The sequence below is a fragment of the Babylonia areolata genome, chromosome 8 (assembly GCF_041734735.1).
Source record: "Babylonia areolata isolate BAREFJ2019XMU chromosome 8, ASM4173473v1, whole genome shotgun sequence".
Lineage (NCBI taxonomy): Eukaryota > Metazoa > Mollusca > Gastropoda > Neogastropoda > Buccinidae > Babylonia > Babylonia areolata.
Window position 1 is genome coordinate 28,187,662 of NC_134883.1, and position 17,500 is coordinate 28,205,161.

The window sequence follows — 17,500 nt, forward strand, 5'->3', positions numbered from 1 at the left end:
CATATTGAAGACTCGAGCAATCTGAAACATTCTGAGACTTCTGATAGCCGGGCAACATTCTGAGACTGATTGGCAGATCGTATAAACATTTCAAAAGTAGTCCCAATTCTTTGTGCACCCTTTTAGCTGCTCTGTTGGCCATTTCCTTCAAGTTTCCTTTTATACCACCAATATGAAAAGGTACCATGCCAAATTCTGTGACAGTGCCTTTGGATGATAGAACTGATGTACTGTATGATATATAATTCATTAAAAAAAAAGAAAAAAAAAGGTCTGGTCGCGTTTTTCTATCAAACGAATCAAAAACACGTACCACTGATTTTAAACCAACCAAAAATACTACTCTGATTATATTTACCGGCAGGTTTATCAGTAAATAGTAGTAGTAGTAGTAGTAGTGTGTGGAATGAGAGAAAGAGGGGGAAATGAGAGAAAGAAAGAAAGAGAGAGAAAGAGAGGGGACAAGAAGAAGAAGAAGAAGAAGAAGCCCAAGTGAGCAAGCGAGCGAAACGGAGAGGGAGGAAGAGACAGAAAAAGAAACACAAATACACAGACATACAGACAGAGACAAGAAAAAGACAAGACGAGCGAACTGGAGAATACTAAAACAGATGCAGAAACAGAGAGAAAAAAAAAGAATCCCACAGAGATACAGACAAAGAGAACAATAGAGAGAGAGAGAGAGAGAGAGAGAGAGAGAGGTCATCCAGTAGCGAGCACAGTGACGTGCACGCGCTGTGTGCAAACCTCCTCTCACCCCCTTCCACCCCCCTCTTCCTCTACCCTCCTCAATCTCCCTTCCCCCCCCTCCCGCCCACACACACAGCAGTTTTTTTTTCCCCCAGGCCAGTCTCAAAAGCCCGAGTCTGTGTGGCAGTAATGGTACGTGCACAAACATAAGAAAGTGTGTGTGTGTGTGTGTGTGTGTGTGTGTGCGTACGTGTTGTGGTGTGTGTGTGTGTGTGTGTGTGTGTGTGTGTGTGTGTGTGTGTGTGTGTGTGTGTGTGATTCTGATGCTGATGGTAAATGTCTGTAGGTAGTTTAGTGCTAACTGAGTAATTCTAGGCAGTGAGGAACGCCGCGCTCGAACAGACGCACTACTGTGTGTACTCAAGTAGAATTACGTTTTTTTACACCCTCGTTCATTCAACCCCCCCAGACACGGAGTTCCCCTCCTTGAGCTACTGCTGCTGCTCTTCCTCCTCCTTCCGCTGTATGGTATCGCCATCCGTTCTTTTCAGTCGGTGAATGAATGAATGAATGAATGAAGAGAGAGAGAGAGAGAGAGAGAGAGAGAGCTAGAGAGAGAGAGAGACAGAGAGAGAGCTAAAAACTCAGAAGTATTTTACTGCAAGGCCACCGGCCTGTCTGCAAAGCAGAGAATAACCAATGAACGTTTGACTGATACCTTCACAATCAAAACTTGCTCAGTTGTTTTTTGTTGTTGTTGTTGTTTGTATTTAAGTGGTTTATGTGCACTTTTGACGGTAAAGAGAGAGAGAGAGAGAGAGAGAGAGAGAGAGAGAGAGAGAGTAAAAACACATTCCACGTCCAGTTTTATCCTGTTCCCGAAGTTTTCGTTGGAATATATATGTTATTTGCTTCCGCACTGACTTAGGCGAGTGGTCTTCTATTTATAATCAAGTCTGTCAGTTTGTGACAGACAAAAGACCACTCCGATCACTTCATCCTGCCAATAATAATTTAAAAAGTGGAAAAAAAAATGTGAAATTCGTTTTCTAAACTTTGACCTCCCCCCTACCCCCCACACACATATTAGTAGGCAAACAGTTCTCGGTTGCATTTCAGTATCAATGATGACTGGCAGAGAGATCCAACGTCCTCGTTCAAGCCACTGAATCCCTATGCCATTTCCTTCTGACTACAGACAGTTCTCTCTCTGGATGAAAATAACCTACGTTAAACTGAACAACAACAACAAAAAGTGTTATTTCCGGTGTTTTCCGTTATGACGAGCAAATCTCAAGGATGCGATTATAAAACTTAACTTTAAATTCCGATATTCATAAGTTGTTGTTTTTTTCTACGCCCTGACTGTTCCATACGAATTCAAATCTCTCTCTCTCTCTCTCTCTCTCTGTGTGTGTGTGTGTGTGTGTGTGTGTGTGTGTGTGTGTGTGTGTGTGTGTGTGTGTGTGTGTGTGTGTGTGTGTAAAAAGCACCTTCTTGAAAACAACAACACCAACAACAAGTTTTCTTTCTTATTTTCGTTCTGTGCCACTGACACATTATACGCATGTCTATTGTTTCTGCCGGATTGTTGGCAGTTGAACGAGATGAAGCTAATCACCTTCTTCCACTGCTCATTGTCAACTTGGCTGTTAATGATTAATCCAAAATATTTATAGCTGTTAGCTGCTTGTACTGCTTTATCACTGCACCACCATTTTCATGTGCTTCTGAATGCCCACCACCACATTTTCGAAACAAAACATATCTATTTCCAATCGACGTTTGCCTTTCATTTCAATCTGTCTTAAAGAGAGAGAGAGAGAGAGAGAGAGAGAGAGAGAGAGACACACACACACACACACACACACACACACACACACACACACACAGATAATAACTACCAACCAGAAATGAACCTTTGATGTCTCTTATTTATGAACAAAAATGTTTTAGCAATCTAAACAAACTTGAAAGAGGGAGGGGAGAAAGGGGGAGGAAGGAAGAGAAAGAGAGACAGAATGAGAAAGAGAGGGGGGGGGATATCCATCCACACACATATTTGTCTGCGCATATAAATGTACTGAACTTTCAACTGCGCAAGAGATAGAAACACTGGCTTCATGTGTGTGCTATTGCATGCACTCCTGGAGGGGAAGTTGCTGCAGCTGTCTCTCTCTCTCTCTCTTTGTATTTGTTTTCTTTTTCTTTTTTTGTTTATTTGTTTCCAACAATCGAAATATCCCAATCTGCACAGCTGGACTGTTTCCGTTTCATTCATTTTGGATGCTGGCGTTTTCCACGACTTCCGTCATTTTAGCACGCAATAATTTTTTTTTATTTTTTTAAAGAAAGAAAAAAAAAAGTGACACGTGACATTCTTCATATATTCAGATCCGCAAGATTCATTTGACGTTGTTGTTTTCGTTTTGTTTTATTTTGTTTTGTTTTCATCAGATGCTGTAATTAGTGGAAGACGAAAAGTTCAGTCACACAGCCAACAGTTTCTGGTCTAACCAAGTGGGTAGGTTGGTGTGTAGGAAAGGACCTCGAACCTGGGTACCAGACATGCGGCGTGCGACGGCGTCAGACAGACAGACAGACAGACAGAGAGAGAGAGAGAGAGAGAGAGAGAGAGAGAGACAGAGACAGAGATACAGAGACAGACAGAGACAGACAGACTCACACACACACACACACACGCACACACATACACACACACAAAGAGGAAAGCGTTCCTGTCTTCGGCGACAATCAGCTGACTTCGTAACTTTCCTACTGTAACTCTTCAGTTCTCTTTTTTTTCGGCGGGATGGTGGTGGGGTGGTGGGGGTGAAATCGGCGCAATTTGCAAACTTCCTCCTCCCTCCAGTGTCCTCTTCTGGTATGTTGACCCCCAACCCCCGCCCCCCACCAAATTTCCTGCCGTCCCACACTCTCGTTCTTCCTCCTCCCCCCCCCCCCCCCCACCCCCAATCAATCTCCAAAATTTTCCGAAGAAGACTCCTTTGCGCCACTGACAAGCTTGTGTCTAACCAGTAATTGTTGGAACTGTTTGAAACCTGTAGTCGTGCTAAGTTCTGTTGTCTCCCTTCCTCACCCTTCCCACCCCACCAGAAAATTAGAAAAGAAAAAGAAGAAGATGTTGATCTGACATTTCCATATGATTATTCAGACCTGCGCTTCTGACTATACCATTTCTTTTAAACAAAATGATATACCAACAAACAAATATCACACTAAGTAACTAAACAATAAAACTGTACGGTAAAAATTTCCGCATAATCGAGAATCGGATTTACTTCTCTTGATTTGGCAAACAAAACAACAACGCCAATTTTATCTAAAAAAACAAAACAAAACAAAACAAACAAACAACAGGAAGAACAACACCTAAATAAAGTCCAGATGAAGAAGACACGCGCGGCACTTCAATCTAAGCGTAAGACTCGAGCCTGCAAACGTTCTTCTCTGACGAAAAACAGATCCCATCCTTTCGCATCAACCACAGAAAAAGCCACCTCTTCTCCTGACCCTCCCTTCCCCACTCTCTCAGTACTCTCGCAGACCCTCCTCCGTACACACACACACACACACACACACACACACACACACACACACACACATATCCCCTGAGTACCACGTGTCCCCAAGTTTCCTCTGAGGGTATCACTCTGTTTCAGAAAAATTTCATCATCTCTTGGAGAAAACAACTTCCTCTCCCCAACAGACTAAGACGACTGAAACTGTCAGTCTCTCTGAAGTAGGGTCTGTCTGTGTGTCCGTCCGTCTGTCTCTCGAAACTCCCTTGTATTGGTTTTGTTCGTCCGGTTATATCGGAACCAAAATTGCCACCAGTGATCAACATCCACATAATCATGTGCGGAAGAAGGCGAATTTGTTCCTTCCTTCCACAGGAACTCTATGCCCCCCCCCCCCTCTCTCTCTCTCTTCCCACGCCTCCCATGACCAATACATGAGCGGCCTTCGGTTTTTAAGTGAACCATCCATCCATCCACCTCTATCTCTCTCGTGACCACTTAATAAGGGGTCATTGGCGGAAAGTGAACAGACCATCTATTAATCCGTCCATCTATCAACCTCTTTCTCTCCCTTCTTCTTATCTTTCTCTCTCTCTTTCCTCCTCCCTGCCTTCTTACTTTCTCTGTCACGCGAGTGTGTGTGTGTGTGTGTGTGTGTGTGTGTGTGTGTGTGTGCGCGCGCGCGCGCGCGCGTGCTCGTCTGTGTCTATGCATGTGTGTGAAGGAGGAAAAGAGGTGTGGGGTTGAGGGGTGGGTGGGGGGATGAGCGCGAGAGAGTTCCTTACCCAGCTTGGCGTCGCGGGGCAGGGTGGCGCAGGAGCGCGGCCTGGAGGGCTTGGTATCCTTGTTGACCACGTACACGTGCTTGCTGTCCCCGCCGGGCTGCCCCTTCTTGGGCCGCAGCTTGACGGCGCTCATGTTGTAGTCCGTGCCCAGATTCAGGGCGCTGACGCTGGCCGCGGGGCGGGGGTGCACCACCACCATGGGCAGCGGGTCGTGCGACTGCGTCAGTTTGTGTCGCTGGGCGGCGGCGGTGGCACCAGCACCGGCACCAGTCCCACCTTGGGGATCCGAGGCCTTGTCCAGGTGCAGGCTGATGGAGCTCTTGGCCCTGCCGAAGAGCCGGGCCCGCAGGATGCGGGTCACCGTGGAGCCCAGGGAGGAGGAGGAGGAGGAGCGGTGCTGGCCGCCCGCGGCGCCGTCCGAGGAGTCGCTTGGTCCCACGAGGCTGGCGCTGCTGCTGTCCGCCCCCGACTCGGAGAAGCCCGGGTTGTCGATGCCCTGGGCGGACAGGGAGAAAGTCCGTTGTTCCCGAGAAAACCCGTGCTGAGGTGGTGCTGGTTGCTGTTGCTGTTGTTGTTGGTCCAGTGAGGAGGAGGAGGAGAGCCCCTCCAGGTGATGGGGGTGGGTGAGGTGGTGGGGGTGGGTGAGGTGGTGAGGCTGGGGGTGGGGTTGGTGGCCGGGGTGGGGGTGGGGGCGGGGCTGGGCGTGGAAGGGCGGGTGGTGCGGGTAGTCCTGGACGTAGGCAGCGTCCCCGATGATGCTGTGACGATGCTGCACGCTGCCACTGCTGGACGACGACTGCCACGACTTGGACCCCCTGCTCGTGCTGCTCCGCAAGCTGTCCTCCGGCGCGTGGTGGCGCTCCTGAGAGGAGGCCGAACCGGAGCCCGTGGGGCGGCAATCCTCTCGGGGCTCGGACGTCATGATCCTGGGGTAGTGGAGCTTGAAGTAGTCCTTGGGGTAGGGCGGCTCCTCGCTCTGCTTGTCCGGGCTGACGTGGCCGATGACGCTGTGGCGATACTTGCTGGCCGCACCGGGCGGGTAGTACTGGCGGTCGTGTGTCGACCCGGCCGTGTGGGCAGACAGGTTGTCATGGGAAACAGAGGAAGGGAGCTCCACAACCGCTTCTCTGGCATAGCGCTTGGACTCATCGAACTTGCCCACGTCTCCTTTCTGGCCGCGCTTGGCCGAGGCCTGGTGACTGTCGTCCCCTTGCTGGGCGGCCACGTCGTCTGTCTGCAAGTTGTGGCGGTTCTTGTAGGAGGCGGGGCGCAGGTTCTTCAGCCAGGACAAGGTCTTCTGGATGCCGTTCTTGTGGGCAGGGGCAGGGGCAGCGGGGTCCGCGCAGTCCCTGCCCAGGCTCTGACTCCGCTTAGCACGACCCCGCCAGCTCAGGCTGCGCGACCAGCGGTGCTTGGGGGACTGGTCCATGATGTTGGCCGAGGAGGACTGCTGCTGCTGTTGTCGCCTGGGGCGGGTGGTGGTGGTGGGCGAGGTGGTGCGGTCCTCGATGGGGCAGGAGGGGCTGAGGTAGACCACGCGCTGCCCCCCTGGCTGCTGCACCTGCGACTGGCTGGTGGCGGTGGCCATGGTCACCACGGGGAGGTGGTCTGGGTGCTGCTGGTGGTGGTACTGACGATGGGGGTGGAGGGTCTCGGCTTTCATGCCGACGGCTGACCGCGGGGGGCTGACCGACACCACAACAAACAACACACGGCGGACACTCCTCCGCAAGGGGGCTCCGCGGCTGTGGACGACGAAGACAACGACGACGATGACGACACGTCACGATCTCTGTCACCCACGATTCCCACAGGCTCATCAGCAGCTGGCGGTCCCGCAATCCCATTCGCGGGCAGCCCTTTGGCTGAGGGGGTGGGGGTGGGTGTGGGTTGGTCACAACAACAACAAACACACAGGGGGACAACCCCCGTCACAAGGCATTTCTCTATCCTCCCTTGACACAGCGGAGCGGAAGAAGAAGGGGAAGAAGAAGAAGAAGACCAAGCCACTACTAACTGTTGTTGGCGGCGGAGAAGAAGAAGAAGAAGTAGAAGAAGAGAGAGGGGCGAGAGATGTTCACCCACGGCTGGCACCCAGCGCAGTGCCGGAGCGCTCCGACAGTAGCGACGCTCCCTCCACACAGAGCCATGGAGGTGTGGTGGCGTGCGGTAGTGAGTGCGGGAGGGGAGGGAGGTTGTAGGAGGTGGGGGTAGAGTTGGGGGAGAGGGGGGGGGGGTGAAGTGGGGTGAAGTCAATCGGGGAGGAAGTAGGAGAAGGGAGGAAAGCAGTGGGAAGAGGAGGAGGAGGAGGAGGAGGAGGGAGGGTAACGGGGGTGAGACGGGAGGGAGAGGAGGCCGAACGAAGAAGAGGCGAGTCTTTGTACGTGGCGCTATGGCTGGCTTATCATACCTGTACTGATAGTCCTCTTCCACTTCCCCCTCCCCCCATGCCTCCTCACCCACCCGATCCGTGCACACACACACACACACACTCTCTCTCTCTCTCTCTCTCTCTCCTCCTCCTCCTCCTTGCCCCCTCTGTCAGCCCACAGACATCGCGGCATCGCCTGCTGTTTGGCCCCAATACAGACCCCTCTTCCTCCACCCTTCCCACCTCCCTCCACACACACACACACACACACACACACACACACCCCTCACCCCTAAACTGAAGGAATCGTATTCGTAACACATGCTCTCGCCTGCAAACGTGCACCTACACTCGGTGTGTGCCTGTTCACTCGTGCTTATCATCTGCCACAGATGCGGAAAGCGAGGAACATGGAGATGGGGGGTTGGGGGCGGGGGTGGTAGAGGGTCAGGGTGGGAGTTTGGGGGATGGGGGGTGTAGGGGGAAGAGGGGGAAGGTAGAAGTGACGGGGAGGGGGAAGTATGGAGAGGAGCTGGAAAAGGGGAGGTGGTGGTGTTCCTGAGATGTTGTCGAGATGGATAGATGAAGGGGGCAGGAGGGAAATAAGAGATGGGGGTAGAGGTGGGGGGGGTGTGTGTGTGTGTGGGGGGGGGGGGATGAGGACGGACGAGGCTGGGGGATGGAGCCGGAGGGGCGAGCCGTGTTACAGTTGTATGAACACAGAAAAAAAAAGAGTAACACCTCCTTCCAACCCCTCCTCTGAAAGTTTCGCTTGGCTGCAGGTTGATCAGCTTCTGATTCCACTCCCCCGCCCCCCCCCCCTCCCCCCTCCACACACACTTCCTTCCATCCTCTCTCGCTCACTATATATCTTCTACTCCCCCCCCCCTCTCTTCCAAAAGGTTTGTTCTAGTCTCTGTCGGAGCAGGTAGGGGAAGGGGAAGAGGGTGGGGAGAAGGGGAGGGGGGGGGGGAAGAGGGCAGGGTGGAGGCTGGGTTCTGGCACCCGTGTTTTGATAGCAACGATTCACTCATTAAAAAACAAGATCTGGGAGCAAGCCGGCAGCCCGCTCGCTATACTTCTAGGGCTCAATAGGCTAAAAGCTAGAGAGAAGGTAGAGGAGGAAGAGGAGGAGGAAGAGGAGGAGAAGGAGGAGGAGGACGACAAGGAGGAGGTTGGGATCATTCATCCTGCAGCCACAAATGAGGTGTGCGTGCGTGCGTGCGTGTGTGTGTGTGAGTGTGAGTGTCTGTGCGCGCGCGCGCATATGTGTGTACCTGCGTGTATGTGTATGCGTGTCCTTGCGCGCGTGTGCGTGTGCGTGAGTTTTAACATATATACGGGTGAAAGGAAAGGAAAGAACGAGGGAGGAAAGGAGAGAAAGATGACGGGACTAGGAACAAAAGAATACACGCATATGCACATGGGAAAAAAAGGAGAAAAAAACAACAAAAAGGGGGCAGACAGATGAAGCCTGACGTCGAAGAAACGAAACGAAAGCAGAGTAAAGAGAGAGAGACAGAGAGAGAGAGAGAGAGAGAGACAGACAGACAGAGAGAGAGGGAGAGAGAGACTGGGACAGACAGACAGAGACAGACAGAGAGAGAGAGAGAGACAGACAGACAGACAGACAGACAGAGAGAGGGAGAGAGAGACTGGGACAGACAGAGAGAGACAGAGGGAGAGAGGGAGGAGACAGACTCAAAGACTCAAATGAGACAGACACACAGACAGACAGACTGAAGGGTGGGAATGGGAGACGGATAGGTAGAGACAGACCGAGAGAGAAGGATGCGGAGGGGAATGAGGGGCGGGGGATGGGGTAGGAGATATTAATAAATAACCCTGGGTGACTTTCGTCAATGAAAGATGGTCGAAGTGCTACGTGGGTTCGCGTGGACCCGCCCCCCCCAATACGCTTAAAAAGTCTTTCTCTCTTTAACACACACACACACACACACACACACACACAACAGCAACAACAAAAACAAAAGAAAAAACAACAATAACAACAACAACAACACTTCCGTTCTGCCTACCATCTTATTGACTAACACACTTACTGAACTTCCGCTGGTCGTGTGTGTGTGTGTGTGTGTGTGTGTGTGTGTGTGTGTGCTTGTGACTGAACACGTTCGTTTGCGTCTGGTGTACGTGTGGGATGTCTCAGAGTGTTATCTGTGCATAACCTTTTTATTGTGCATGTCACGAGTTCCCTGGCCGGGGGGAGGTGGGGGGGGGGGGGGGGGGGGGTATCGTCAATCTGCATTCTCCTTCTTCTTAACTATAATATGGAAAGCCCAAAAGTCTGGGTAAACCCCCTTTATTATTGTAAGTATTATTAGCATTGTTATAACTGTCGTAGCAGCAGCAGCAGCAGCAGCAGCAGCAGTAGTAGTAGTAGTAGTAGTAGTAGTAGTAGTAGCAGCAGCAGCAGCAGCAGTAGTAGTAGCAGCAGCACCAGAAGTGGTAGCAGCAGCAGCAGTCAGGTTGTATCATCATCATCGTTACTGTTTGAGCGAGCGATGAAGAAAACGAGAACGCGGAGGACACAGAATTCAGAATTATCCAGTAATTACGTATGCATGTACAGGGCTCGGCATGCAACAGGTAGGCTGGGCCTAATCCTCTCCTTCCTTCCGCCGTTTTAACCTTCACAGAACGAGGCCAGCAGGTACCCAGTTCACACCAGGGTGGAGTGAGGAGAAAAGAAGTAGTAATAATACAGCGAGCGCACTCGCTTCCGCGAGAATTTCCGGTACTCTTCAGTCATAAAAAAAAACGCGGAAAAACCCACTCTTCTCAAGACAATAGAATAAAGAAATGTATTGATAAATAAATAGATAAACGAAGAAGGATGAGTAGGAACAAGCGCCGGAGGAAGATAAGAAAAGGAGAAACACTGAACTCCAATTGCATTCAGGAAACGAGTTTGGCAATGCAGCCCAAGTGCATCCAGTACTGTTTACAATGCAGTGTGTGTGTGTGTGAGTGTGTGTGTGTGTGTGTGTGTGTGTGTGTGTGTGTGTGTGTGTGTGTGTGTGTGTGTGTGTGTGTGTGTGTGTGGTCCGATAGAGACCTTCAGATGCTGCCACCTCCATTTTTCTGCCTCTGTTTGTCTGTCTCTTTGTTTGTGATGATGTTTTGATGATATGACATGGATGATATGACAGCTGTCATTGGGCGCTCATCATCCGTTTCCTGTGTCATTCAACCAGGTTTCAGTCACGCACAGCCACACATGTAACATTTTACCTGTATGACCGTTTTGTTTATTCACCCCGCCATACTCCTTTTTCGGGGTTGTGCATACTGGGTATGTAAGTGTTTATACCCCACCGAATCTGACATGGAACACATGCATATGACCTTTAACGTGCGTATTTGATCTTCTGCGTTCGTATACACACGAAGGGTGTTCGAACACTTGCAGGTCTGTACAAATGTTGACCAGTCAGATCAGAAAAAAAAAATCTCCACCGTAACCCACCAGGTGTATTTGTATTTGTATTTCTTTTTATCACAACAGATTTCTCTGTGTGAAATTCGGGCTGCTTTCCCCAGGGAGAGCGCGTCGCTACACTACAGCGCCACCCATTTTTTGTTATTTTTTCCTGCGTGCAGTTTTATTTGTTTTTCCTATCGAAGTGGATTTTTCTAGAGAATTTTGCTAGGAACAACCCATTTGTTGCCGTGGGTTCTTTTACGTGCGCTAAATGCATGCTGCACACGGGACCTCGGTTTATCGTCTCATCCGAATGACTAGCGCCCAGACCACCACTCAAGGTCTAGTGGAGGGGGAGAAAATATCGGCGGCTGAACCGTGATTCGAGCTAGCGCGCTCAGATTCTCTCGCTTCCTAGGCGGACGCGTTACCTCTATGCCATCGCTCCACATGGTGGGACGGGGATCGAACTAATAAAATTCCGGCGAGAATCCAATGCTCAAACCATTTGACCACCGCACCCGTGTCCCTTTCCCTGTCATTCTGTCGCCCCTTTCTTTCTTTCTCTCTCATTTTCTGCTTACAGTTTCTTCTTCCAGAAAGCTTTGCATAATTATTTCTTATCCTTCCCTGTACTTTATAAATGGGAATTCTTACTATGCTGATTCGTTTTCGCACCAAAGGCCTGTGAGTTGCCCGTTTTCATGGTCTGTTTTGTTTCTGTATGCCTGTTATTAAATAAAATTATGTGCATTATGCATCATATATGTTTGTGTTCAGGTTTAAATCTGACGGAACTGTCAACGTCAAAGGCATGTACTAGCTTTATGCACAGGAATGTAACTGTACTTACGCCAAATTTTATTTTCCAGGCTCACCCCCCTTCTACCCTCCCCCCTCCACGGGATCGATATCTTTCATTTTTTTCAGTCATGATATATAGCTCTGTGTGGTCGGTTGGACTGTAAGCAAAAATGCTAAATGTCTCCCACTCTTATTATCATAATATATTATGTTAACATTATCATTATTACTATCATCATTATTATTATATATTTTAAAATTTGATTTATTTTTCAGAATGCTAGACTCGATGCTCAAGTAAATCCAAGTTCCTTCTTCTTAACGCAGGGAAAATTCATGGAGATGACATAACGAATCATTTATCTATCTAGAGATATCTATCTAACTATCGATTACTGGGTAAAGCAGGACAGTGTTGTATTTTTGTTGTCGCCTTATGTGGGTGTCCTTATCAGGATTGAAAACAACAAAAACAACAACAACAAGAACAAACAAACAAAAAAAACAAACCCCAAACCCCCCCAAAAAAACCCCAACAACAACTGGTCAAGAGCCTGACAATGATAATATTTATATTTATACCCTACTGCCATGCCTGGCCATTACGTATAACCACAGCCACGGCTGCTCAAAGACGGAAACGTTGATGTCAGTAACTGCCATTTATACACACAACTGGAAAATATCCATTTCAACTTTACTGCATTACTCAAGGCCTGATCAAACTTGGAGGGTATATATTACGCTGCTGGTCAGACATTTGCTTAACGGATGTGGTGTAGCGTATATGGATTTGTCCGAAAGCAGAAACGTCTCTTTGAGTAACTGAATTGAACTGAACTGAATGTGTGAAACGTCCACCATCAGTCGCATTGAACCAAACGAATAATTCATCATTTGCTTGAGCACGAAATGTTTATCATATATCTGATCACGATATAAGCTGTTAGCTTGTTGTTGTTCTGCTGTTTGTGGGTGCGCATGAATCAATATATATATATATATATATATATATATATATATATATATATATATATATATATATATATGGTTTTTTTTTTGTTTTGTTTTTTAAGATGTCTTTAAACCAACTGATAAAGAGAAGACGAAAGATGACCTCTCCAAGTCCTTATTTGGGTTTTGTCTATGTTTATCATTGTCTCTGCAATGGGTCACAAGCCTATGCGCAACTAAACCATTTTGTTGTTCATGTTCTCTCTTTCAAGGGGAAATACACTGATGCAGCAACACCTGACAGGTGCATCCGAATGTATGTGTGAATGTGTGAATACGTGCGCGCGCGCGCGAACGTCTCTATATGTGTGTTTATGTGTGGTGTGTACGCGGGCGCGTGCGTGTGGAAGGGTCGGACGATGCGTAGATGCATGCGTGTGTGTGTGCGGAGGGGTGGCGGGGGGGAGGGCTAAATGCGTATGCATTTGCGTTTGTGTGCGCGCGCGCTTGTTTTGTTGTACAGTATGCGCGAAGGCCGTGACTGCGTGTGTATATGTTGGAGTGGCAGGGTGGGGGCATGTGTGTGTGTGTGTGTGTGTGTGTGTGTGTGGTGTGTGTGTGTTGTGCGAGCTTGGGAGGAAGGAGGGACAGGTGTAGGCTGTCTGTCAGTGCGCTCTTTTAGCGGCGTGTAAAAGGCACCACCCCGATGAGTGAGCGAGTGGCTGAGTGACGCCTTGCTGGTAGTAGTAGCAGCGGCGCTGTAGTTATAGCTTCCACTACTACCATACCGCACAGCGTGCTGGTACGGTGGGGCACTTTTAGCAGCTGTGTGTGTGTGTGTGTGTGTGTGTGTGCGCGCGTGTGTGTGTGTGTGACAATAGGAACCCAAAAGGGGGATTCTTGCCCATTTTTTCAAGACAGCCTCTGGCACATTCTGTGACACGGTCATACCAAAAAGTGACTCACCCACACACTCACCCGCCGGCCAACACACAACACACCACAACCTTCATCCCACACCATCCACACAACGTCTGTCCATTTTGAAAATGAACATTCCTACCAACGCCTCTCCACACCTGATCCCCATAAGCACACACACACATGCAAACACACACACACACACGCCCCCCCCCCCCTGCCCCCACCCCAAAACAAAGCGGGTATGGGTGGGCAGTTTTCCAACCCCCAAATACCCCCCCCAAACAAACAAACAGGAAAAAAAAGTGGGCAAGTGTGGGTAGAGTATAAGGCTAGGCTAGGGATAAGGGGTTTGATTATTTAAGAAAACAACAACAAAACAACAACAGATTATATATATATATATATATATATATATATATATATATATACACACATATAAATTTAAAAAAAACCAGCCAGACGATGAGAACACACCACAGGCACACACAGAAGGGCTACCAGCTGCAAACTGCAAGTAGCCAGGTATAGCAGAGGCCGAGCTCAAGAAGGCCCACAGGTAAAGTGTAAGCAGGAAGTGGAGAAGCCAGGGCGTCTGCAAGGCACGTCTACCTTTACTGTGCTAGACAGAAAATTAATCTCCACCTGACAAGAGTCCCTATCAGGAGGGAGGGAGAAGAAAAAAAAAAAGAAAAAAAAGAAGAAAAGATAGAGACTTCTCCTCCGCCTCCTTCCCCTCATCTTATCGTCCCTCGTATTGCGTCAAACCCCTCAACGCCGAAAATAAGTCATTGGAAGCTTACCTACCCATCCAATCTTCCATCTCCACCCCCCTTGCCCCCCACCCCACCCCCCACCCCCCTATTTATACCACCACCACCCCTCCCCCGACATTCATCTCCACTCCTCTGCTCCCTCTCTCACTCCCGCCCACACTCCTTCTCTTCCCCTGAAGCAGTGGTGGTCGGTTCAGAAAAATAGACTGGACCGGAAAGAACAAAAAGTGGAGAAAGGTGAGCTCATGGATCGCGGTTAATATTAGTTTGGACGGAAGAAGGACACGAATGTCTGAAACCTAAACTGGAAAAAGAAACATCAGTAGTAATAATAACGATACCATTACCACCACCACTACTACAGTGCTACTACTGCTGCTGTTGCTGTTACTACTACTACTACTACTGCTTCCACTTAAAAAAAGAAAAAGAAAAAGGCACACACCCCGCCGAATCCGTGTAAGGTAAACTGAAGCTGAAAGGAAGACGGAGATGGGGTGAGGAATAAGGAGGGAGGACAGGAGGGGGCTTGTATAACCAGAGAAAGTAGAAAGGATCTCTCTGTATAACTTACAGAAGTATGGGATCAGGCAAGAGAAAGCACTCGATCCTGTCAATTTTACTAACATGGATCAGAATCAGGCAAGAGAGGAAAAGTTGAAGAGCCTCGAGAAACCAGAGAAACTATCAGAGCTAGAGAGGGAGGAGACACCACAGATCCTATGTGTGGTCATCAGAACGACGAAATGCACCATGGGGCGGGTTGCATCAGCGAACTTAGCAGCGCTGAGCTTGCTTATCGTTAAGAATTGTCCGAACTCCACGGTAAACTCCATGGCCGGGTTGCATGAGGCGATCTTTGCAGCGCTAACTTTGCTAAGAGTAAGTGCTAAAAATGTTCATAAGTATATAGAATTTACCGAGGAGTCAGGAACAGTCTCATGCAACCTACCCCTGATCCTTACTAGGAACATTCTTAACTCTAAGCAAACTCTGCGCTTGCAAAGATCGCCTCATGCAACCTGGCGGAGGTATAAATAATCCGGACTCCACACTGGTTACCAGAACTACACAGACAGACACCACCGGTGAGTTCTTCGCCTGGCATATCAAGTTTCTGTCCAGGATTCGGGGGACTGTGCGAGATTTGAAACATCTGCCTTGAGCCTCTTCGCTTCTTCTCTCTCTCGAAGGGCAGCCTTGACCAAAGTTATTGTTATCTTATCTCTTCTTCTTCTGTGTTCGTGGGCTGCGACTCCCACGCTCACTCGTATGTACACGAGTGGGCTTTTACGTGTATGACCGTTTTTACCCCGCCTTGTAGGCACCCATACTCCGCTTTCGGGGGTGTGCATGCTGGGTATGTTCTTGTTTCCATAACCCACCAAACGCTGACATGGATTACAGGATCTTTAACGAGTGTATCTGATCTTCTGCTTACCGTATACACACGAAGGGGGTTCAGATTCCTCTGGTGATAATACATTTAATCTCATGTTAATATTGATATTAGCATTATTTTACTGTATTGTGTATTGTTTGTTTATTTGTTTTATTTCATTACTTACTGTTTATGAATGTTATTTGATACAACTGATAATATGGTTCATGAGCCGTCATGATAAAATTGAAGTGCAACGTTGTGAGCACAGTATAAGCTTTAAGCTTGCTGATGCTCTTTTGTCATTGATTGCATTGTAATCATGTGTATTGTTGAACAAGTAAAGATTATTTAAACCAAGGGGGTTCAGGCACAAGCAGGTCTGCACATATGTTGACCTGGGAGATCGGAAAAATCTCCACCCTTTACCCACCAGGCGCCGACACCGAGTTTCGAACCCGGGACCCTAAAAACTGAAAGTCCAACGCTTTAACCACTCGGCTGCTGCGCCCGTCGTTTTCTTGTCTGAATGTATTTCGTTTCCAGCCCGCCTGCAATTCTAAAAAGCATTTTCAAAGTAATAATAACCACAGATGTTAAAATGTAGAAGCTGAACGAAAAGAGTGGGGTGAGAAAGTGGTCAGGTCGAGAGAGGGAGAGAGATCGACAGACAATACAGGAAGACACAGAGAGAGAAAGACATAGTAACACAAAGAGACTAAGACAGAGAAAGAGTGAGACAGAGGATGAGGAGGGGGGCGGGGGGGGGAACGAAAAGAAAGGAAAGAAGAAAGAAAAAGCAAAGACAGACAAGAGCAAAACGATAGAAAAAAGAAAAGAAAGATGGGCAACAGTGCAAGAGAGAGAGAGAGACAGAGAGAGAGAGAGAGAGAGACAGAGCAAGCAGAACAGAGCACCTAAGTATACCACGTCCGGTAGCCAGAGCAGGTCACTGTTGGTAAGAGGAACAGACACGGTCTGCTAACTCCCGACCAGATAGATAATCTAGACAGACACACAGATAGCACCTTGACAGGAAGGACGATAGCTGTGGGACGTGGATAGGGGTGGGTGGGTGGGGGGGGGGGGATAACGGCCGCCGCCACTGCTGCTGCTGTTTAGTCATGATAGCATGCTCTCCTGCCCTACCCCCAACCCCCGCCTACCCCCCACCATCTCATTCCCCTCCACACGCACACACACACACACACACACACTCTCTCCTCTCTCTCCCCATGCTCTTTCCTCATATCCTCAACCCGACGGGGGCAAGCCGCGTGGTTAAAGCGTGTTGGCGGTTTGTTTTCGTTTTCTCTTCTTCTCAATAAGTTTCTGGGTTCGAATCCCAGTTTCGGCCGAAATTCCAAGTCAGTAGCAGAAGCAGACCTGCTGGTGCCTTCTCAGTTGTGCGTGTGAGGCTGGGGGGAGGGAGCTGCACGTGCAGCAAGATCAGAGGGTTGCTCACGTCATCAGTGTCTTCTGGTTGACTGCGCGCGATCGCAACGAGGTCTGAAAATATCGTTTTACACAATCTTTATTAAAAAAAAAAAAAGACCCCCAACCCCCACCCCCACTGCCCCTCCTCCACCCCATAAAAAGAAAAAAAAGAACAAACACGAACAAACAAATCACACACACACACACACATAAGGGGAAAAGAAGAAGAAGAAGAAAAACAACGCTTTCCGAATGAGGCGCGGTTTGTAAACATCTGTTTATCCACGTGAACCAAACTAAAAGAATGAAAACAGAAACTCAGGGACAACGGCAGACCTCTCCAAACACGGTGACTTTGTTTCTTTTCTTTCCCTCGTGTCTTTTCTTTTACTTT

The 17,500-nt window shown here is 48.8% G+C and overlaps 1 protein-coding gene across 1 annotated transcript in view; it reads right to left on the reverse strand.

Moving 5' to 3' along the window:
* Positions 1-5,354, reverse strand: part of LOC143285123 (cyclin-dependent kinase 17-like) — a 48,079-nt gene extending 42,725 nt beyond the window's left edge. Inside the window, exon 1 of the mRNA XM_076592344.1 lies at positions 5,018-5,354. Within this exon, the coding sequence (XP_076448459.1) occupies positions 5,018-5,216 (199 nt within the window). The 5' untranslated portion in view covers positions 5,217-5,354. The remainder of the gene's footprint in view (positions 1-5,017) is intronic.
* Positions 5,355-17,500: the final 12,146 nt, after the last annotated feature.